The following is a 24,365-nucleotide window of genomic DNA, read 5'->3' as shown; positions in this document are numbered from 1 at the left end:
ACAATCTGAGAAACATACTACTTGATAATGGGAGGATGTTTATTTTCAGCAGCCATCTGCACAGATCTCCAGTATCAGAATACCCTGTTTGACAAAGTGTGGTGGAGCTGGGAAGCCATGGCACAGGACAAAGACAAATGAAAGAGCAGGCAGGAAAAATAAACTTAGTAGATCTTATACTTGCCATTAAAAATAAGGATAACAAAGAGCAAAGAGCTGTCCTGTTTATATTCAGCTGGACTCTATAGCATGGGGTGGGGGGCAGGAGAATGAGTGGCTAGGTGAAATCACTTAATGTTAAAAAAAATACCTGAAAAGCCTGCCGAATACAGTGAAGTTTGGCAAGAAAATCACTGTCTCCTAGGCACTCCAACATTTCAGTTCTATGTAATAAACAGGGAAGACAAATGTTAAACTGCATTCAAGATCAAGCCCACTACAAATTTGGATTCAAACAAGCCTTAACCTCAGGACCTTAATATAAAACACATGTCTTTTCAATACTGACAAAACAAGTAAAAAAACATTTTTGAGCCTAAAAAACCTTTCCCCCCATTCTCGTAAACATCCTTAATAAATATTACACAAACATTGCAACAGCACCCTAGTATTTTTCATTAACGAAAGCAAAACTGAAATGGTACCTAAGCACTCTTGAGTAGATTTTCCCTTCTTCAACTAAATGCATGGCTTCTTCATAAAAAGGGCAATGACACAAAGACTCTAGTCTGTAGGTATGCCGTACTTCTCTGTGCTCTGCAAGCTAAGAATGCAGTGGGTTACAACAGGATACACTGATAGAAGAAAAAAATTGTAAAAGATAGAAAATAGGATCTTGCTAAAATATCAAAACATTGATCTGATGAAACCATAAAAAGCATTCAGTAAGATTGTACAGCTAGTGAGCTCTAAATCCACTTTATTTCAAAACTCAGTTGTACAAATGACTGAAACTTTTAACAAGCTTTTGAATTTGTCAACTTAAGCCCATAGGATACATAGAAAGGCAGTATCCTACAGTTCGACAATAAGAATAACTGAGGATGAAATATTGAATAGAAGAGGGGAGGATTTAACACCCAAAGAATGCTTAAAAGTTTTAGAACTCACAAGTGTAAATGAAGTAAAACTTTCTACAAAAACACTGCAATCTCAGTTTGGCTATTCTAAGGAATTTTTTCTCAGAGCCAGCTCCAACTAACCTCTGTATAACTGAAAAACAGTCATGCACCTCTGGCCTCCCTAACAACTCTACATATGAAATTCTAGTCTTCTGACGATTAAACAGCAAACATGACAGAGCAGCCAACTAAGCAAGAAACCTTTGCAGTGATGTTAATTTTTCAGTACCAGGTGATCCATTTAAATAGCATGCTGTAGGGGTTTTTGGTTTTTTTGTTTTGTGAAGATTTTTTAAAAATTTTAAAGTAACCTCTACACTTAATGTCAGGCTTGAACTCACAACCCCGAGACCAAGAGTTGCATGCTGTACTGACTGAGCCAGCCAGGTGGCCCTGGATTTGTTTTTTTAAGTATCCAGAGAGAGAAAGAGTGTCCAGACCCACAGGCATGCTAGCACGCAAGTGGGTGTGCGGGGGTATTTGGGGACAAGCAAGTAGAATCTGTACTGGGCATAAGGCCAATGCAGGTGAACTCAATCTCACAACCCTGAGATCATGACCTGAGCCGAAATCAAGAGTGGGACGCTGAACCAACTGAGCCACCCAGCTGCCTGGTTTTTTAATAACAGCTTTATTAAGATATGATTCACATGCTATAAAATTCATCCTTTTAGTGTACAATTCAGGGGTTTTCAGTGGATTCACTGGATTTTGCAATTAGTGCCACCTTTTAGTTCCAGAATATTTTTACCATCCCAACGGGAATCCCCTTACCTTGGTCATCCCTGTTTCCCCTTCCCTCTAGCCCCTCTACTCTAATCTACTCTCAGTCTCTGGAGTTGCCTACTTTGGAAATTCCATGTAAATGGAACCAAACAATATGTGGCCTTTTGTGTTTGATTTCTTTCACTTAGCAAAATGTTTCCAAGGTTCATCTATGATGTAGCTGTTATCAGTACTTCATTCTTTTTTATGGCTGAATTGTACAGATATACCACTTTCTTTTTTTTATCCACTCCTCAATTGATAGACATTTAGGTCACTTCCACTTTTGGTTATCATGAATAAAGCTGCTTTGAACATTTGTGTAGAAGTTTTTAATGTTTTCAATTCTCCTCAGTACACACCTAAAAGAGGAAGGGTCAGATGGCTACTCTATGTTTAACTTATTTTTTACTTTTTTTTTTTTTTTTTTTTTTTTGAGAGGTAAGGAGGGAGAACGAGAGAATCTTTTTTTTTTTTTTTTTTTCTTTTTAAATTTATTTATTCATGATAGTCACACGGAGAGAAAGAGAGAGGCAGAGACACAGGCAGAGGGAGAAGCAGGCTCCAAGCACCGGGAGCCCGATGTGGGATTCGATCCCAGGTCTCCAGGATCGTGCCCTGGGCCAAAGGCAGGCGCCAAACCGCTGCGCCACCCAGGGATCCCGAGAACGAGAGAATCTTAAGCAGGATCCACACCCAGTGTGGAGCCCAGTGTGGGACTCAATCTCCCAACCTTGAGATCATGATCTGAGCCAAAATCAAGAGTCAGACGCTTAACCAATTAAGCCACCCAAGCACCCAACTCTATGTTTAACTTTTTGAGGAACTGCTAAACTGCTTTGCAAAGAGATGACATCATGTTCCACTCCTACTAATGTACAATGATTTAATTTTTCCACACCTTCACCAATAATTATTACTATACATTTTTAAAAAGATTATTCATTTATTTGAGAGAAAGAGAGGACATGCAGAAGCAGTGAGGAGGAGCAAAGAGAGAGGGAGAAGCAGACTTTCTGCTAAGCAAGAAGCCCATGAGATCCCAGGACTCTGAGATCATGACCTGAGTCAAAGGCAGATGCTTAACTGACTGAGACACCCAGGTGTCCCTATTATTATCTATCTTTTACATTATAGTCACTTCTGTGGGTGTAAAGTGGTTTAATTTCTCTAATGACAAACAATATTGAACATCTTTTATCTCCTCATTGGCCTTTATATATCTTCTTTGGAGGAATGTTTATTCAAATCCTTTGCCCATTTTTCAATTGGGTTATTTGTCCATCTACTGTTGAGTTGGCACCACTCAGTATATATTCTGGATATGTGTCTTTATAAGACACATGATTTACAAATATTTTTCCCAATCTGCCATTTCTTCACTTTTTTGTTTGTGTCCTGTGAAGCACAAAAGTTTTTACTTTTGATAAATTCCAATTAACGATCCCCCCTCCCTTTTTTTCTGCCTTAACTTTTACTCCCTGCTTATGCAGAACATCAAGGTCAGCCAGAGGTGAGGGGTTAGGGACTTCTAAAGTCTTTCCTGAACATACTCACGATCCTGCACATGCCTGTGGCCTTCTCGATCACCAGGAATATGTTGGAAATTTTCAAAGCCCCCTTTTAAAAATCTCATTGCTCAATTTTTCCTTTTAAGTTTTTTGGTCAGCCTCTTATTAGCCTTGACTGGTATCACCACCTCAGGGAACTATAATGTTAAACAATTGCCACTGATTGTTTTCAATAAAGGCCATAGGGATTGGACTTTCCTACAGAGCGAGCTCTAAGTCAGATCAAATATAGATAAGTCTTGAAGATGGCAGGGAGCTGCCATATAGGTCAAAACAGAATTTTGGGAAGATCCAAAGCCATTAAGTGTCTTTTAGTGGTTGCCAGGCCTGGTTTTTGCAGTTACCACGTTTGTGAAATTGTTGGTTTTCAAGACTATGGAAGAGAAGGGGATGGGAACAGATCAAGTTAAAAATCCACAAAGTTCACTGTTCTTATGGAGATTCATTTTTCTTTTCTTTTTTTTTTTAAAATGCCCCTTAAATTTCTGTAAGTCTTTCATTAATTTTCAGAGTTCTTAAAACTTTGAGTTTGACAATTCTTGCTAGTGTTTTCATTGCTTTGCAAAAGAGATTTTTGGAGATTGTTAATCTATTATTCCAGAAGTATTTCTTCATGCTGTAGTTTTGGCACTTCATATGTACCCAGTACTATGCTAAATGCATTAATTTCATAATCTGATTTCATCTTTATAATAACCCATAAAGTAGGTACTGTTATTTTCCACAATTTACAGATAAAGAAACAGAGATTCACATTACCAGAACTTGTTCCAAGTCCCACAATCAAATGGTAGAATTTAAACACAAGCATTACTCTAGAGCTTATACTCTTAATTACCAAATTATATACTTCTATCAGCCTTATCCAAAAAGCCAAGAGGAAAGAAGTTTAAGCTTCAACAATACTTAAGACAGTATAAATATGGCTATTAGAGATCAGAGGCAAAAAAGAAAAGTAAGCAGAAATGACAATATCTCATATTATTTATATATTCTCCACTTTTAATATTTCCCTTCATATTTTAAGGACGATATAATATGCTAAAGGCAAAGTGCTTCTGAGGTTAAAAAACTAATAGGATTTAAAATAACTTAGAAATTCTTTATATATTAAATAGTTTAAAGTTTCGTACCACTATCAAAACAATTAAGATTTATGTTCACCTACCAGTAGATAAAAATCCCAAGGAAGAAAATGGGACTCTAATTAAACTTTCTACATAAAATAATTTATACTAATAAGAATGAATAAATCCAACAATAAGAGATTCCAGAATCAAGCCTTGATTTATTGGTCTACCTTGCTTATTGCTGGTTTCACTGAAGTGATCATTTAAACAAATCTCTCTTTTTTAAAAGACTTAGTTATTGGGCAACCCGGGTGGCTCAGCGGTTTAGTGCTGCCTTCAGCCCAGGTGTGATCCTGGAGACCCAGGATCGAGTCCCACGTCAGGCTCCCTGCATGGAGCCTGCTTCTCCTTCTGCCTGTGTCTCTGCCTCTCTCTCTCTCCTCTCTGTGTATTCTCATGAATAAATAAGATCTTTAAAAAAAATTAAAAAATAAAAGATTTATTTACTTACTTAAAAGACTTATTTAGGGGCACTGGAGTGGTTCAGTTGGTTGAGCATGGGTTGTGGGATTAAGCTCTGTGTAGGGGCTCTGCTCTGTGCTCACTGGAGAATCTGCTTCCGGATTCTTTACATACACATACCCCACACCCACATACAGCATGCATGCTTTCTCTCTCTTTTAAGTAAGTAAATAAATCTTTTATTTTTAAAAATTTTTTAAAAGATTTTATTTATTCATGAGAATACACAGAGAGGAGAGAGAGAGAGAGGCAGAGACACAGGCAGAGGGAGAAGCAGGCTCCATGCAGGGAGCCCGACGTGGGACTCGATCCCGGGTCTCCAGGATCAGGCCAGGGCTGAAGGCGGTGCTAAGCAACCGAGCTATCTGGGCTGCCCTAGGAAGAATTTTTTGACAAAATTACCAAAACCTTTTTTTTTTTTTTTTAAAGATTTTATTTATTCATTTGACAGATGGAGACACCACAGCAAGGGGAGCTGCAGGCAGAGGGAGAGGGAGAAACAGACTCCCCATTGAGCAGGGAACCCAATAAAGGACTCGATCCCCGGATCCTGAGATCACAATCCTAGCTGAAGGTAGATGCTTACCCAACTGAGCCACCCAGGGGCCCCGTCAAAAACGTTTTTAAAGTTTTAGAAAAAGATTAACATTTTACAATAGCTGAGGTGTTATTTCTGAGGCAGAAGTCAATAACACAATTTAATACCAGCATTTGGAAACGTGCAATTTACCATGAAAAAGGGTTTTGGGGTGGTTTTTGTTTTGGTTTGGTGTTTTGGCTAGCTGAAACTTGAAATGTCCTTTATTTCTAAATTATTCTTCCCTCAAAGGGCACATGTCAAAAACTTATTTTAATATTTTCAAAAGGAAAAGTAGTATTATATTGGTTTATACAAAGCACTATTCTACTTCATTAGTTATCTCCTATGATTCACAAAAACCATAAAAATGGCCATGTAAGAAATCAAGTAAGTCAATAACAACAGCAGCAACAATAAACAGAGACAAAAAAGACAAAACCCATAAATGAAGTAACATGAAAACAATGTTTTATCAGCTTCAGATTTCTAACATCTTAAAATTCTTTTTCTCTTGTTCTCCGTGAGGTGCAACAGGGACTCGGTTGGGCCTTATCTTCCTTGGCAAGCAATGTTTTTGCTGAATGTGAAGTAATATTTTTAAAAGCTTTAATATTTTTTCAAGGCTCTGAACAACCATGAAAGAAATGTCCAAAGTCCCAAAACTATAAGTTGGGTCATGAAATAGGCTAAGTTCCATTTTAATATGGACTATTTTTTATATGTTTACATTTTCCTTTCAAACCAACCATTTAAAATTACAAATAGGACTTACAGCTAAAGAAGGCAGGCTGACTATATCCCCTTATCTCCCTAAAAGAAAAGAAATTAAAAAGAAAATAAACCCACAATAATCATCCTCCAAAATGGCCCTCAATGACTTTCTCTTTCTGGTACTTATGCCTCATTCCACACTAAATAGGGCCAACCTGTGTAATCAACAGCAAAGTACAGAAATGATGAGTGTGAATTCTAAGGCTAGATCATAAAAGTCACTGCTTTCATCTCATTCTCCTTTTGATCACTTCCTCTGGGGGAGCCAGGTCCCATGCTGTGATGACACTTATGCAGTCTTATAGAGAAGTCTATGTGGTAAGTAACTTAGGTCTTCTGACAAAAGGTAATGGTTGGCTACACCAACATGCTGTAAGTAAACTATCCTGGGAAAAGATTTTCCAGCTCCAGTCAAATCTCCATATGTTTGGGATGCCTGGGTGGCTCAGTGGTTGAGCGTCTGCCTTCAGCTCAGGACGTGATCCTGGAGTTCCAGGATCAAGTCCCACACCGGGCTGCCTGCATGGAGTTTGCTTCTCCCTCTCCCTATGTCTCTGCCTCTGTGTGTGTGTCTCTCATGAATAAATAAATCTTTTAAAAAAAATCTTCATATGACTATAGCCCCAGCCAATGTACTTGACCACAACTTCACAAAAGACCTCAAGCCAGACCACCCAGATAAGTCACTTCCAAATTCCTAAGCCTCAAAAATGATGATGTAATAAATGTTAATTGTTCTTTTTCAATGGGAAAATAATTTTGTTTGGTGGAGTGGGCAGGTGTCCAGTCTCAAAATTCTGGAACTGCTTCCTGGTGCCAGTGGCTTTACTGACTTTGAGCACATTAAAGCATGACATCTTGTTCAAGGGCCAACATATGCCCATTGTAACTACATCACTGATCTCAATGTCTCCAAAGCCGGAAGACAGGTGCACAGACATATTCCTATGGCACTTCTCAAAGCAGCTGTATTCTGGGTACAGTAAAAGTAGTCTTGGCAGATGACAATTGTTCCCTGCATCTTCATCATCTTGGTCACCACAACAAACAGGATCTGCTCCTTTTACCAATAAAGGGGCATTTCTTATCAATATAGATGCCTTCAGTGGCCTCCCTGGCTATCTTGAAGCCCAGACCAACATTCTTAAAATTATTGTATTAAGGGAGCTTCTCCTTACTGATTTCTCCAAGCAGGACTCTTTTATTTTGAAAGATTGTTCAGCTGCTTTTGGTAGGCTTGCTTAGTCCAAAACACACTCCCTTATCTAATATATGCAGGTTCAGAATTAAATACCAAAACAAAAGATTCCCTGGATTAGCCCTTAGGACTCAATTCTCACTTCGAAAAAACCATCCCATAAAACCTGAATTTTAAGAAAAATAATTTCCAAAACACTTGAGCCTTCATTAGATCCCAAGTGTGGAACACCCAGGGTTTAGAAGGCTCTGACTACTAGATTAATGCAAAGATATGTACCCTCTGCCCAACATATTCCCTGGGAAATTAAGGACATCTAGAATTAACCACCAAATTGAGGCACATGCCCCTGAGGCCTGGAGGCGTCCTCATAGCTTCAGCCCTAGTCCTAAGTCCACACACGGAGTTTTATTGTTGTCAATAAATTCCAAGTAATTATTACACAGCAACAGATAACTAATATAATAGTGATAGCAATACTAACAGCAAAGAAAAGACAAATTTCCAAAAACTGAAAAGCAAATGGAAATGTGTGGATAGATGAAAATGATGAGGAACCCATAGTCCAGAATATATTTAACAAGGGATATAGTCAAAGGAGAGACATTTGCTAAGCAGAGCCTCAAAGAGCACCAGGCTTGGAGTAGGCAGGTATGTGACAAGAGTGAGAAGAGGGATTAAAAATGGGAGCTTACTTTTTCCTCTTCCGGGGACGGCGTCAGTAGGCGTTCAGAATGGTTCAGCGTTTGACATACCATCGTAGGCTGTCCTACAATACAGCCTCTAACAAAACTAGGCTGTCCCGAACCCCTGGCAATAGAATCGTTTACCTTTATACCAAGAAGGTTGGGAAAGTGCCAAAGTCTGCATGTGCTGTGTGCCCTGGCCGACTTCGAGGAGTTCGTGCTGTGAGACCTAAAGTCCTTACGAGATTGTCTAAAACGAAAAAACACGTCAGCAGGGCCTATGGTAGTTCCATGTGTGCTAAGTGTGTTCGTGACAGGATCAAGCGTGCTTTCCTTATTGAGGAGCAGAAAATCGTGAAAGTGTTGAAGGCACAAGCACAGAGTCAGAAAGCTAAATAAAAAAATGAGGATTTTTTTGAGTAATAAAAATCAAAGAGCTTGATATGTTAAAAAAAAGGGGGGGGGGCTTAAATGAAAGTTTGTGTCTAAACAACTATCATAGTCCCACATGCTCTTTCCCTTTCATCCTTGACGAGGAGAACAGCTTGTAGTAACATTTCCCTTTAAAAATTATCTGAAGATGCCTGGGTAGCTCAGTCAGTTTAGTGACAAGACTCTTAATTTCAGCTCAGGTCATGACCATGACTGGTGGGATCAAGCCCCATGCTGGACTTTGTGCTGGGCATGGAGCCTGCTTGGGATTCTCTCTCTCCCTCTTCCTCTCCCCCGCCCCTCCACTTGCAAACTCTCTCTCTCAAAAAAGAAGAAAAGTATCAAATCTGTCTGGGGAAAGTAAGTCAGCTAGGTGAGAAATGGGCTTCCCTTTTCATTCTGTACGGAGGTGTACCCTGCATCTTCATCATCTTACAAAATCTTTAAGAAAAAAAGAAAGACAAATATTATAAAACACTGCAAATCCACACAATCAACCTATCAATCTAGTCACCAATTAAGCTTTCAAATTTGAGAAGAAAACCATCAGTATAAGAATGAAAGCCCAAGATAGACAAAATTGACCCCAGAAGAAGACAATTCAAGAAACAGAAATATTAAATGGCAGACATAGCTCTCCCTTTTCAGATTATGATTATTCTAAATAGGGATGCCTCGGTGGCTCAGCGGTTGAGCATCTGCTTTCAGCTCAAGGAGTGATCCCTTGGTCCCAAGATTGAGTCCCACATCAGACTCCCTGCATGGAGCCTGCTTCTCCCTCTCTGCCTCTGTCTCTACCTCTCTCTCTCTGTGTCTCTCATGAATGAATAAATCAAATCTTTAAAAAAATGATTATTCTAAATATTTATCCTTGTCATTTTGTATATTATAGTTAGTGTATTATCTTGGGTTGATACAAGTGCTGTCAAATCAGAGAGGTGGGTACTAAAAAGCTTTCCAACAGATACATGGGTGTCTCAGCTGGTTGAGTGCTGGACTCTTGGTTTCTGATTGGGTCATGAGATCAACCCCTGCATCTGGCTCCAAGCTCAGTGAGGAGTCTGCTTGAGATTCTCTCTCTCCCTCTGCCCCTCCACCACCCCATGCTCTTGTGCTTGTTCACTCTCTCTCTTAAAGAAGATTTTTTTAAAGATTTTATTTATTTATTTATGAGAGACACAGAGAGAGAGAGAGAGGCAGAGACACAGGCAGAGGGAAAAGCAGGCTCCATGCATGGAGCCTGATGTGGGACTCAATCCTGGGACCACAGGATCACGCCCTGGGCCAAAGGCAGACGCTCAGCCACTGAGCTACCCAGGCATCCCAAATTTTTTCTTAAAGTAAAATTTTCAAGTTTCCATTTAGTGTATGAGTAGAGCTATCTGGATTATAAGAAACAAAATTTTCTTTTTCTTTCTTCTTTTTTTTTTTTTTTGATATAAAATCTCAAGCAGATTCCCTGCCTAGTGTAGAGGCCAACGGGAACCCAATCTAATGACCTTGAGATCATGACCTGAACCTATAGCAAGAATCCAACACTTAGCCAACTCAGCCAATCAGATACCCCTAAAATTTTTTCTTTAATTAACACCTTATAATTTATATATTAAACACATGAATATGCTGCACAGTGTTACTTCTAAGTAAATCTGAATCCACAGCTGAAAATTACTCTTTGCCATATTAGTTTCTACCTATTAAATGACAATTTCTTTAACATAAGGGAGAGTTAGGACCACTCACTGCAGCAGTATCCTAACGTTAAAAAGACTTTTCAGAACTTGAAAACATTATGCTAAGTAAAAGAACATCAAAACGAAAGGTCACATATTGTATGATTCTATTTATATGAAATGTCCAGAATAGGCAAATCCATAGAGACAGAGGTAGATCAGTACTTGCCAAGGGCGGGGGTAGAAGAGAACAGGGAGTGATTACTAATAGGTGGGGTTTTGAGGGGAGGGGGGTGATAAAAATGTTCTGGAAGTAGGAAGCATTACTGGTAGCACAATTCTGTGAATACACTAAAATCCACTGAAGTGTACACTTTTAAAAAGTGAATTTTATAGTATGTCAGTTATTTCTCAGTAAAGCTATTATTTAAAAAAGACTTTTCAGAGAAAAAAGGCTGTAGTTCCAAACCAAAGTTTGGCAAAGCTTATATAGGAAAATCTTGTTAATCACTTTTACAAATGACTGGCCTAGCTTAGAGAAAAGCCTATGCCAGGATTTCTTTAATCTAAATAGGCATAAAATCTTTCTGGTAATTCTGAGTAAATCTTTCAAATCTTAATAAACTGTTTAAGTTTGTTAAGAGTTCAGATCTTATTTTCTTAATAACATTCTTCATTAAAATAGTTTTCCCTAATTTAAGTATCTGGCATATAATAAATGCAATTAAAAATAATTTAACAAATACTTCTCAGAAAAGAACTTATTTTGGAACATTCACATTCCAAGATCATATATTTATACCCTAGAAGCATTCCTAAGATGTTTCTTATATATGAGTCCTTCTTGTGGTTTTCATGTATTTTGTTTTCCAGAAGGATTCTTCTTATCAAACCTCTGTAACTTAAACAACAAAGTATAATGAACACTTAGCAAAGTATTTTTTAGAGTTGCATATTATAGAGAAACTTTGAAGCAATTAGGTACATCATTACTCACAGCAGAAAAATGCAAAATGAGTAGCAATTCTCCTTATATATTATCTAGGACAGTATCCACAGAACAGAAAGATAAAAAGTACTTGACAACAAAACACAATATCCTTTTATGTTAAAAACTCTCAACAAATTGGGTACAGGAAAAAATATACCTCAACAATATAAAGGCCATACATAACAAGCACAGTTAGTATCATACTCAACAGTAAAAGACTGAAAGCTTTTTCCCTAAGACCAAGATAAGAGTGTTCATTCTCACTACTCCTATTCAACATAGCACTGAAGTTCTAGCCAGAGCAATCAAGAAAGGAAAAGAAAGAAAAGGCATCCAGATTAGAAAGAAAAAAATAAAACTGTATCTGCACATGATATAATTCTATTTATAGAAAATCTTAAAAGACCACCAAAAAACTGTTAGAACTAATAAACAAATTTGATAAAGTTGCAGGATACGAAAGCAATGTATAAAAATTAACTGTATTTCTATACACTCACAACAATCGATCAGAAAGAAAAATTAAGAGGAACATGGCAGAGTAAGATAATGCAAAGATCACTTCGTCCCACAGATACAACTAAATAATACAGCAGTGTAAATAACCCAAAAACTGACTGAAGACTGGCAAACTCTCTGAAGTTAAAGGTAGAGAAGAAGCCACATCACAGTAGGTAGAAGAGCAGAGATGCAGTCAAGAGCTAAATGGACTCAGGGCTATTCATGAGGTAGAGACACCACCAGTACAGAGAGAGAAGATAAAAAGACCCTCATATCAAGCCACCTGAACCTTCAAAATAAGACAACCAGAAGCTCTGACCCAAATTTCACAAGTTCTTATAATTGGCAGAGCCTAACACTCAGAACTCCAAAAATCAGTAGGCTCAGCTCTGTATTAGCTGGAGGAAGACAGGAAACTGAGTCCTCACCCTTAAAGAGACACCACAATAAACAGCAGAGAAGAGATACAGAGAGATACAGCATAGAAGCAGCAATCTGAAAAATACCTGGGCTATATAGGAGGGAGATTTGTTTACTAATCACAGAGCATGTACTGGAGGGCCAGGGATCTTTGGGAGAATTCTCCAGGAACAAAGGAGCTGGTGAACACAATTTCCTTTCCCCATCATCCAGCCTTGATACATGGATACCTGCAGTAACCAGTGAAGCACTAATATTTCACAAATAGCTTGCTAACAGTGCACTGTGCCCTGGTGTTCTCTTATGGGCACAACCGACTAGGCCTTCCTCCAAGTCTCCTCCCATAGCAGACGTGCACAAACGTTGCTAAAAAACACCACCTCTGCCCAATTTCTCTTGTGATCCTATCCCCTTCAATACACACCTGAATGGAGCCCAGCCAAAACAGTGCCGTAAGTCTGGCAGTCTGCAAGCAGCCCTGACAGGAGCCAGCACCACTCCAAAATGACTCCAGCCCTGGGGAGAAGGAAAAATAACTACATACAATAGTCCAAAAGTGGCTCCAGGAGTGGACTGGGGACAGACTCCTGCCCAAAAACGAAAGCTTCTTGAGGACAACATGGGAAAAACACCCTGAAGTTCAGTGCTACTGCATCTCTGACATACATCTGGTCTGACTCAACTCAAGCCCAAAGCAGCCCCAAACTGGCCCACTGTACACAAGGGACCACTCCCTGCCCACAACAGGCAGAGAGCCACTTCAGACAACTGGACTGAAGGCAACATGGTTTAGCCACATTAGCAGGGTACATGCAACACACAGAGGAGACACTCCTCAAACACCACGTTCTGGTGAACAAGGGACACTACACTGCAGGACACTAGACTTTTATTTCATAAGCCCACTACTTTCAAGAGCAGGTGATAGAGCTGACAAACATAGAAATATAGGGAGAGTTAGACAAAATGTGGATATAAAAGAATATGTCCCAAATGAAAGAACAAGACAAAAATCATAGCAAGTGAACTAAATGAAATGAAAATAAGTGATATGCCTAACAGAGAATTTAAAGTAATGGGCAATAAAGATATTCACTGGACTTGAGAAAGAGTGAAGAACCTCACTGAGACCCTCAACAAAGAGAGAGAAAACAAAAAAGAACCAGAATTAAAGAACTCAATAACTGAAAGTAAAAATAGAGTAGAAGGAATAAATATTAGACTAAAGAAAGCAAAAGAACAAATCCGTGATCTGGAAGACAGAATAATGGAAAGCCATCAAGCTGAAGAAGAAAAGAGAGATAATATGAAGAGAACTCAGCAACATCAAGTGTAATAATGTTTGCATTATAAGGATCCCAGAAGGAGAAGAGAGACAAAGGGGGTAAAAAATATATTAAAAGAAATAACAACTGAAAACTTCCTGAATCTAGAGAAGGAAACAGACGTTCAGATCCAAAAGACACAGACAGCTCCCAATAAAATCTTCCCAAGGAGGCCCACACTAAGATACATAGTAATTAAAATGACAAAAAGCAGAGATAAAGAGATTTTTTTTTTAAAGCAGCAAAAGAAAATCAAACAATTACATACAAAGGAAGCCCCATAAGGCTATCAGCTGATATTTCATCAGAAACTCTGCAGGCCATATGGAGTACCATGATATATTCAAAGTGCTAAAAGAAAAAAAACAAACAACCCTGGAACCATGAATACTCTACCCAGTATGGCTATCATTCAGAATAGGAGATAAAGAGTTCCCAGACAACAAAAGTTAAAAGAATTCATAACCACTAATCCAGCCCTGTAAGAACTATTAAAGGAGACTATGAGTAGAAAGACCATATGTAGGAATAGGGGAAGTAGGGAGCACAAAAGCAGTAAAAATAAATATATCTATAAAAATCAGTCAAGGGACTCACAAAATAAAAGGGTATAACCTTTGACTCCATATGCCTAAAATGTTGCGGGGGAGAGGAGTAAAAACTGGGTTCAAATTTTAGTGACCATCAACTAAATATAGACTACTATATGCATCATGTGATTACAAAACTAACAGTAGCCACAAATCAAAACCCAGTAATACATATGAAAAAATAAAGAGAATGGAATCCAAGTATATCACTAAATAAAACCAGCTATCTGTGAGAGAAAAGAAAGGAACAGAGAAGAACTACAAAAACAACCATAAAATAAGTTACAAAATGCCAATAAGTACATACCTACCATGAATTACTTTGAATATAAATGAACTAAACTCTTCACTCAAAAAATACAGGGTGATAGAATGGATAAAAAAGGGATCCCTGGGTGGCACAGCGGTTTGGCGCCTGCCTTTGGCCCGGGGCGCGATCCTGGAGACCCGGGATCGAATCCCACATCGGGCTCCCTGCATGGAGCCTGCTTCTCCCTCTGCCTGTGTCTCTGCCTCTCTGTTTCTCTCTGTGTGGCTATCATGAATAAATAAATAAAATCTTTAAAAAAAAAAAAAGAATGGATAAAAAAGCAAGACCCATCTATATGCTGCCTATAAAAGACTCATTTCATACCAAAAAATACATTCAGATTAAAAGTGAATGGATGGAGAAGCATTTATCATGCAAAGAGAAGTGGAAAAAAAAAAAAAAAACAGATGAGCAATACTTCCATTGGACAAAATAGACTTTATTTATTTTTTAAAATAAGTTACATGCCCAAAATGGGGCTTGAACTCATAATCCTGAAGTCAAGAGTCGCATGCTCTAAAGACTGAGAGAAAACATGATCAGAAGGGGCAGAGAGAGAGGGAGAGAAAATCTTAAGCAGACTCTTTGCTGAGTGTGAAGGCTGATGGGGGATTCAATCTCATGACTCTGAGATCACGACCTAAAGTAGAACCAGAGTCAGATGCTTAACCAATCTGCCACCCAGGTGCCCCAACAAAATAGACTTTAAAACAAAGACTGTAAGGAAAAAAAAAGGACACTATATAATCGTAAAGAGAATAATTCAAAAAGAAGATAATAGCAAATTTTTATGCACTCAACATGGAAGCACCCAGATACAAAAGCAGCTAATAACAAACACAAATGAAATGATGGACAGTAATACAATAATAGTAGGGGACTTTAGCACCTCACTTACATTAATGGATGATTATGCAAATTTTTATTATCTCAACATGGGAGCACCCAGATACAAAAGCAGCTAATAACAAACACAAATGAAATGATTGATAGTAATACGATAATAGTAGGAGACTTTAACACCTCACTTACATCAATGGATGGATGATCCAAAAAGAAAAGGAAAGTGCCTTTCAATGACACATTGGAACAGATGGATCTAACAGACATATTTAGAACATTCCATCCTAAAACAGCAGAATATATATTCTTTTCAAGTATACAGGAACATTCTCAGACCACAGATTAGGTCACAAAACAAGCCTCTCAAGAAACTGAAAAAAAAAAAACAAAAAACAAAAAACAAAGTCATACCATGCATCTTTTCCAACCACAAATGTTTTGAAACTAGAAATCAACAATAAGATAAAATCTAGAAACAACACAAAAAACATATGGAGGCTAAGAAACTTACTACTAAAAAAATGAATGGGTCACCAAGAAATCAAAGATAAAATTTTAAAAAATACATGGTAACAAATGAAAATGAAAACAAAAATGGGGGCAGCCCAGGTGGCTCAAGCAGTTTAGCACTGCCTTTGGCCCAGGGCCTGATCCTGGAGACCCAGAATCGAGTCCCACGTCAGGCTCCTTGCATGGCGCCTGCTTCTTCCTCTGCCTGTCTCTGCTTCTTTCTCTCCTCTCTGTGTATTCTCAGAAATAAATAAATAAAATCTTTAAAAAAAAAAAAAAAAAAGAAAAGAAAACACAAATGGTCCAAAATATTTGGGATGAAGCAAAAGCTGTTATGAGAGGGAAATCGATAGCAACATAGGCCTAATCCAAGAAGCAGTAAGATCTCAAATAAACAACCTAACCTTAATACCTAACAGAGCTAGGAAAAGAAGAACAAACAAAACCTAAAACCAGTAGAAGGAAGGAAATAATAAAGATTAGAACAAAAATAAATGAAATAGAAACTAAAAAAAACAACAGAACGGATTACTGAAACCAGGACACAGCTCTTTGAAAAGATCAACAAAATGGTTTAAACCTTCAGCCAGACCCATTAAAAAAGAAAAAGACTCAAACAAAATCAGAAATGAAAGAGGAGAGGGGAAAGTGGGTGGCTCAGTCAGTTATACATCTGCCTTCATCTCAGGTCATAGTCCCAGGGTTCTAGGGTCAAGCCCCACCATGTCAGGCTCTCTGCTCATAGAGGGCCTGCTTCTCCCTCTCCTCCCCACTCATGCTCTCTCTTGCTATCTCTCTCTCTCTCCCAAATAAATAAAATCTTAAAAAAAAAAGAAAGAAAGGAAAGAGAAATGACAACCAATACCACAGAAATACAAAGGATTATAAGAGAATATTTTGAAAAATTATATGCCAACAAATTGGATAACCTGTAAGATATGGATAAATTCCTAAAAACATATAACCTTCCAAAACTAAATCAGAAAGAAACAGAAAATTTGAACAGATCAATTAACAGCAATGAAACGGAATCACTAATCAAAAAACTCCGAACCAACAGAAGTTTAGGACCAGATGGCTTCACAGGTGAATTCTATTAAGCATTTAAAGAAAAGGTAATGCCCATTTTTCTTAAAATATTCAAAAAAATAGAAGAGGAAGGAAAGTTTCCAAATTCATTTTATGAAGCTCACATTACCCTGATACCCAAACCAGATACTCACTACAAAAAAAGAAAACTACATGTCAATATCTGTAATGAACATAGATGCAAAAATCCCAAATATTTTTATTAGAAAAATGAATCCAACAATACGTTAAATCATTCACCATAATCAAATGGGATGTATTATTCCCAGGATGCAAGGGTAGTCCAATATTCACAAGTCAATCAAAAAAAGAAAGGATAAAACCATACGATCATTTCAGCAGATACAGAAAAAGCTTTTGACAAAGTAGAGTATGCATTCATGATAAAAACCCTCAACAAAGTAACATACTTTTTTATGGGGAACATACCTCAACATAATAAAGACTGTATATGAAAAATCAATAGCTAACATCATACTCAATACCAAAACTGAGAGCTTTTCCCCTAAGATCAAGAACTTTTCTAAGACAAAGGTGTTCACTCTCACCACTTTTACTCAAGAGTACTACTGCAAGTCCTAGCCATAGCAATCAGACAAGAAAAAGAAATAAAAGGCAATCAAGTTGGTAAGGAAAAAGCAAGACTGTCACTTTTTGCAGATGACATTATGCTATATATAAGACTCCACCAAAAAACTAGAACAGATAAGTGAATTCAGTAGGGTCACAGGATACAAAATCAATATACAGAAACCTGTTGCATTTCTATAAACTAATTATGAAGTAGCAGAAAGAGAAATGAACAAAACAGTCCTATTTACAATTGCATCAAAAACTAGCTTAAAGTGGACTAAAGACTTAAACATAAGGGGCACCTGGGTGGTTCAGCTGGTTAAGCCTCCCACTCTTTTTATTATTGATTTTTAAATTATTTATTTATTTATTCAAAGACACAGAGAGAGAGGCAGAGACACAGGCAGAGGGAGAAGCAGGCTCCATGCAGGGAGCCCGATGTGGGACTCGATCCTGGGTCTCCAGGATCACACCCCAGGCTGCAAGCAGTGCCAAACCGCTGCGCCACTGGGGCTGCCCTAAGCCTCCCACTCTTGATCTCAGCTCAGGTCTTGATCTCAGGGTTGTGTGTTCAAGTCCTGCACTGGGCTCCACATTGGGTGTGGAGCCTACTTAAAAAAAAAAAAAAAGATTTAACTTAAACATAAAACCTGAAACCATGTATCTCCTAAAAGACAACACAGGGAAAAAGATCTTTGATAGTGGTCTTAACAATGATATTCTGGATATAACACCAACATCACAAGCAACAAAGACAAAAATAATTAAGTGGGATTCTATCAAACTGAAAACTTTCCGTACAGAAAAAGAAACAACAAAATGAAAAGGTAACTTACTGAATGGGAGAAAATATCTATAAACTATCTGATTAAGGAGTTAATATCCAAAATATACAAGGAATCCATACAACTCAATAGGAGAAAGAAATCCAATTAAAAACTGACAGAAATAGCCAACAGACATATGAAAAGGCCCTCAACATCATTAATCATCAGGAAAATGCAAATCAAAACCACAATGAGATACCACCTCATATCTGTTAGAATGGCTTTGATACAAAAGACAAGAGATAGTGAATACTGGCAAGGGTAAGGATAATAGGGAAGCTCACATTACCCTGCACAGTTGATGGGAATGTAAATTGGTACAGCTACTATGGAAAATAATACAGAAGTTCCTCAAAAAATTAAAATAGAACTACCATATCATCTGAGCAACCCCACTTGTGGATATATATCCAAAGGAAATTAAATCACTATTTTGAGATATCTGCACTGCCGTATTCACTGCAGTATTATTCACAATAGCCAATACATGGAAATAACCTAAATGTCCAATGACACATAAATAAAGAAGATGTAAATGTGTGTATGTGTCTGTGTGTGTAAAGTATATTATTCACCCATGATAAAGAAGGAAATCTTGCCATTTGTGACAATATGGATGGACCTGAAGGCATTAGGCTAAGTGAAATAAGTCAGAGAAAGACAAATACTGTATTCTATCACTTACATGTGGAATCTGAAAAAGCTAAACCCATAGAAACAGAGAGTAGAATGGTGGTTGCCACAGGCTGGGGGGTGAGGGAAATAGGGAAATGGTGGTCAAAGGGTACAAACTTTCAAGGAGAAGATGAAGAAATCCTGGTGATTGACTGCACAGCATGACAACTACAGCTAGCAATGCTGTATTATATACTTGAAAGTTGCTGAGAGTAAATCTTAAACATTCTCAACCCCCCCCCCCACACACACACATAATCCTGTGAGGTGATGGATGTACTGATTAATCTTACTACGGTAATTACCTCACTATATATCTATATATCTATATATCTATATCTATATATCAAATCATCATACTGTATCTCTTAAGTTTATACATTATACATCAATTATATCTCAATAAAGCTGGGAAAAAATTTTTAAAAAAGAACAGGAGATAAGGCTGTCTATATCGAATAGTAAAAGGGAGGGATATATCTTTTCTATAAAGGAAGTAGATATATTTTATCTATTTCAAACTTACAAATATAAAAATATAAGGAAAAAATAATTCAGGAGATGCTACTGTAAGCAATAGCTAAAATACAAATAAATAAAAATCTTGAGAAGATTAAAGATTATGATCAGTACTGCTTTTAAAAAAAAGCAGAGGAGGGATCCCTGGGTGATGCAGTGGTTTAGCGCCTGCCTTTGGCCCACGGCACTATCCTGGAGACCCGGGATCGAATCCCACGTCGGGCTCCCGGTGCATGGAGCCTGCTTCTCCCTCTGCCTATGTCTCTGCCTCTCTCTCTCTCTCTCTCTGTGACTATCATAAATAAATAAAAATAAAATAAAAATAAAATAAAAAATAAAAAAAGCAGAGGAGCATCTGGGTGACTCATCTGGTTGAGCATCGGACTCTTGATTTTGGCTTGGGTCATGAACTCAGGGTCGTGAGATCGAGCCCCACACTGGGCACTGCACTCAGTGCAGAATCTACTTGGGATTCTCTCTCCCTTGGCCCCTCTCCCTGCTAGCTCTCTCTCTTGCTCTTGATCTCTAATAATTTTTTTTTAATCTTAAAAATAAATAAATAAAAATAAATTTAAAAGGCAGAATCAAGGCTTAGAGTACAGAATACTGGAATATCCAAAGCTTTCTACGCTACAGCATGAACTACAGATGTGTGATAATATTTATATGAAAAAAAGAGAGCACTAATATCCAAAATCTATCATTAAAATAAAGTTATTCTAAGATAAAATTGGGCATATGATTTTTAAAGTTGTTTTAAGCAGAAAAAATTATAAATAGACGAACACTCTGTAAGCATTCTCTTTTGATACAAAATTTAAATCTCAGTAGAAAACAAATTACCCATAAATTTATAATTCATTGATCACCACTGTTTACACACTAGTGTATTTATATCTAGACTTTTTTTCTGTACCTACTTATACAATATACTCCATATACATGTTTTTTAGTTTTTTATCACTAAATTACAATCATACTCTCTGTATAAAGTTTTACATACTACTCTTAACGAATGTTCCCATGTCATTTATTAAAAATAAATGGAAACATGTTTCTGGCACTACAATATTTCAAGTTATGTATGCACCATAATGCATTAGACTATTTCCAGTTTTCCATTATTGTTAAAATGCCATAGTGATTATTGTTATATATAAATCTTTGAATCTGATCACCTTCTTGAAAGAAGTATCTAGAATTGCCTAGGTGGCATAGCTGGTTGAGTGACCAACTCTTGGTTTCAGCTCAGCTTTTGATCTCAGGGTCATGAGATCCAGCCCGAAGTGGAGCTCTGCACTCAACCTAGAGTCGGCTTGCATTTCTCTCTCCCTCTCCTTCTGCCCTTCACTTCTGCATGCTCTCCCTCTCAAATAAAAATCTTCAAGAAAAATATCTAGAAGTATGATTTCTAAGCTAAGGAACCTAAACATTTTTAAGAGTCCTAATAGAAGATATTATTTTCCAATGAGAAAATTGTCTTACGTCTAATTATGTCTCACCCATAATCCACAGTATATGACAGTGCCCTTCTAAAGTATGTGTTTACATGTTTACCTCTCTAAAAAGACTATAAACTCTTGTGCAAACTCATGTTCATGTTATATTCATTTCTGTAACCTGGTATCGACCACATAGTAAACGCTACATAAATGGCAACTGAATTACAGCACAGTGGCAAGTGTACTTTTTATGTGAAAAATAATGAGAAATTCTCATTGGAAACATACTGTCCTACCTCTGCTGCTGAAGCAAAGGAATCAGTTGATGCAACGCTCAAGGTGTCTCGCAGGCCAAATTCATCCATATTCCCCTTCATGGTGGTATCTGTATCTTTATCTTAAAAGTAAAAGAAGAAAAGTTACGAAACTGATATTCTATAGTACATCTGTCCGTCTGTCTCTTTTGCTTCTGTCTTTTCGTCTTTCTTTCATCTTTATTTAGACTAGAATTTAAAAGAAAAACAATAAATAGAAACCAGTGGCATATCATCTGATAAGATTCTCAAAGTGTATTCATTATTGAACTAATTATGAAACACTGCCAGAGGAGAAAGTGCAACAAAGCAGACATCGTTACTTTAAAAAAGGATTAAACTTTTTTTTAAGATTTATTTATTCATGAGACACACACACACACACACACACACACACAGAGAGACAGAGACAGAGAGAGAGAGAGAGGCAGAGACACAGGCAGAGTGAGAAGCAGGCTCCCCATAGGGAGCCTGATGCAGGACTCCATCTAGGACCCCAGGATCACACCCTGAGCCAAAGGCAGAGCTCAACCACTGAGCCACCCAGGTGTCCCAAGGGATTAAACTTAATATCAGATTTTAAAAGCTTCTGAATATGTAATAATTTACACAGGTATATAACTAGAATTGGATTATATACCATACATTGTAAAATCAGCATATGCCAGAGAAGTATGAAACACAGCAAATTAGTTGTAAGTGACTTTGCCCAAATTATGAGAACTGGTAGGTTCATTCAAATTAAATGAATTATTAACATAAAATGTTGTCTGGCCAGTCACTTGTGATAAACTTATCAACTGAAAAACAATTCAAGAAGGTATCTAGGGAAAAAAAAAAAAAAAAGAAGATGAAGGTATCTAGGCCTGGGTGGCTCAGCTGGTTAAGTAGCTGATTGCTGGTTTCAGCTCCAGTCATGATCCTGGGATCCTGGAATCCAGTCCCAAGTCAGGCTTCACACTCGGCAGGGAGTCTGTCTGTAGATTCTCTCTCCCTTTCCCTCTGCACCTCCCCCTGGTCATTCTCTTTCTGATAGATAGATAGAATCTATCAGAATTCTCTTCTGGCTACCTGAAGGTCAAATATAATTGTCCCAATGATTATAAGAGCTGAAAAGTTTAAGTACATTGGCAAATGATTTATCTGGCCATGTCAAGACAGTCTATCTATTAACATATGCAACATTCTGAATGTGAGTTTCAAAATCTTCACATACTATCATCAGGAACCTGGTAACACTGGATTTTCAAATAAATATTAAACTTACTTATAGATGTGTCTACATTGTAGCAAACAAATGATATTAAAGTACAAAAAAGCAAAAAACAAAATATATACTGATTTTTCTTACTGATTCTCAATCTGCTAAATTTGTCAGATACTTTATCTTCTTTAAAAAGGAACCAGAAATCTCTCTGGCTTTCATTCATCCAAATTTCTATTCCATCATTTTTCCCAAAATAAAGTTCATTACCTTTACCAGAAATTTTCCAAGTCCTATTTAAAACCCTCAAATACCAGAAAACATTGACTTTTGTGATTCTGTATAGGAAATGTAGAGTTTTTTAAATGCAAACCATTAATTTAATTTAAACTCAGAAGTTTTACAACCAACTTCTATTCCAAACTGTAAACCAGCAGAAAAAGCAAATAAGCCATTATTGGCACAAGGTTCATTCCTCTTAGGTATTGGTTATTTTACCATACACATAGCATATTCTTTTTCCTACTTTATATTTAGTGAGCCCATATTTGACAATTTAACCTTTATCTTCCAAGTTTAAGGTATAATTGTTTTCAGATGAAGTTTACATCAATCTTTTTAAAGTACCCAACTTCACAGCTTAAAATCCTTCTACTGATAAATGACTATTTACAGAACAAAATCAGAAATTAATTATTTTCAAAAATATACACTCTTTTAGGAATTTAAATTTTACATTGAACTTGAGAACAAAACAACATAATTAGTTTTATGCTTATAAACAGTATAAGATGGGTATTTCTGGACATTCAATTACTCAGAAAAATTCCCATTATTTTCTTTTCAGAGTATATGGGATTTTAAAAAATGCACAAACTTTGGAATAAATCATTTATAAAACTGAACTGGCATTTACAACTTTCAAACCTTTATCTTCTTAGTTATTTTTCCTTTGTTAGTATTAGTGTGCAAAATGAAATCACAGTACAATTTTCATTATGCCAAACCTCTTTTAAAGCAGGATTAAGTTACAAGTCAATTAAGTTAAATCTTGGTTCCATATGACTTTTGCTATTTTCAGAGTGGAACACAGACATTTATCTTATGTCACTTTACCTTTCAGACATTACCCAGGGGCTGTTAAAAGTCTGTTTTACTTCACTCAACAGTAACCAGCTAGTACTTTACTCAAAAAAAAAAAAAAAAAAAAAATCCTAACAAAGAAAAATGGCTGGAAGGAATTGGAAAGATTTATTCATTAAATCTAATTTCGTAAACCACAGACCATACCTCTCATTTCAGTAATTGTTATGATTCCTGGAATGGCAGCTTAAGTTATGAAGAGAAATAATACATCTGTTTTTTAGATAAGCCAATAAAAAGCATAAAGAAAGAATACTGAACAAGATTTCAAACTACCCACTTTCATGAATCAAGTTAAAATTTAAAATACTCTTTCCAAAAAGTATAAACTCTAGATTGTAGTACTGAAAGACAGGGACAGGATGGAAAACTGAAAACGAATGGCTTCATGTTAGTCAATATTTTCAGAAACATTTTATCAAATTTTTCTTAGCAGAAAAAAGTTGCAAACACCACATTATCATTACACATCTAATAGAATGATATAAATTGGAAAAAATGGCAAATTTGTTTGTTTGTTAAGGGTGTACAGGAATGGAAACTCACATACTCCTGATAGAAATGTCAACTGGTAGAACCACTTTGGAGAGTTTGGCAGCATTTCTGTAAGTTCAAGACTGCATTCTCTGTGGTTAGCAATTCTATCCTTAGGTGTTTTTTTTTTTTTTTTTTTTTACACAGAAATCCATGTTTATATGCA

At 37.0% G+C, this 24,365-nt stretch overlaps 2 protein-coding genes across 4 annotated transcripts in view; one reads left to right on the top strand and one right to left on the bottom strand.

Moving 5' to 3' along the window:
- Window positions 1-24,365, bottom strand: part of MIGA1 (mitoguardin 1) — an 87,097-nt gene that overhangs the window by 13,307 nt on the left and 49,425 nt on the right. For 2 of the 3 annotated variants that reach the window (XM_072834133.1, XM_072834134.1), the window contains exons 8-10: window positions 21,301-21,401; window positions 645-763; window positions 311-383 (exon numbers count right to left, since the gene is read on the bottom strand). In XM_072834133.1, the coding sequence (XP_072690234.1) occupies window positions 311-383; window positions 645-763; window positions 21,301-21,401 (293 nt within the window). The remainder of the gene's footprint in view (window positions 1-310; window positions 384-644; window positions 764-21,300; window positions 21,402-24,365) is intronic. The other variant, XM_072834135.1, reaches the window with a different exon arrangement.
- Window positions 5,464-8,726, top strand: LOC140637524 (large ribosomal subunit protein eL34-like). The gene has a single exon (XM_072833940.1). The coding sequence runs from the start codon at window positions 8,333-8,335 to the stop codon at window positions 8,681-8,683; it is 351 nt and encodes a 116-aa protein (XP_072690041.1). The 5' UTR covers window positions 5,464-8,332; the 3' UTR covers window positions 8,684-8,726.

The sequence above is a fragment of the Canis lupus genome, chromosome 8, assembly GCF_048164855.1.
Source record: "Canis lupus baileyi chromosome 8, mCanLup2.hap1, whole genome shotgun sequence".
Classification (NCBI taxonomy): domain Eukaryota; kingdom Metazoa; phylum Chordata; class Mammalia; order Carnivora; family Canidae; genus Canis; species Canis lupus.
Note: the sequence above shows the minus strand (reverse complement) of the source record. Positions and strands in the feature narration are given on the sequence as shown.

What these genes read in the sequence shown, in the direction of transcription:
- LOC140637524 (XM_072833940.1), top strand. Translation starts at nt 8,333, where the DNA reads ATGGTTCAGCGTTTGACATACCATCGTAGGCTGTCCTACAATACAGCC.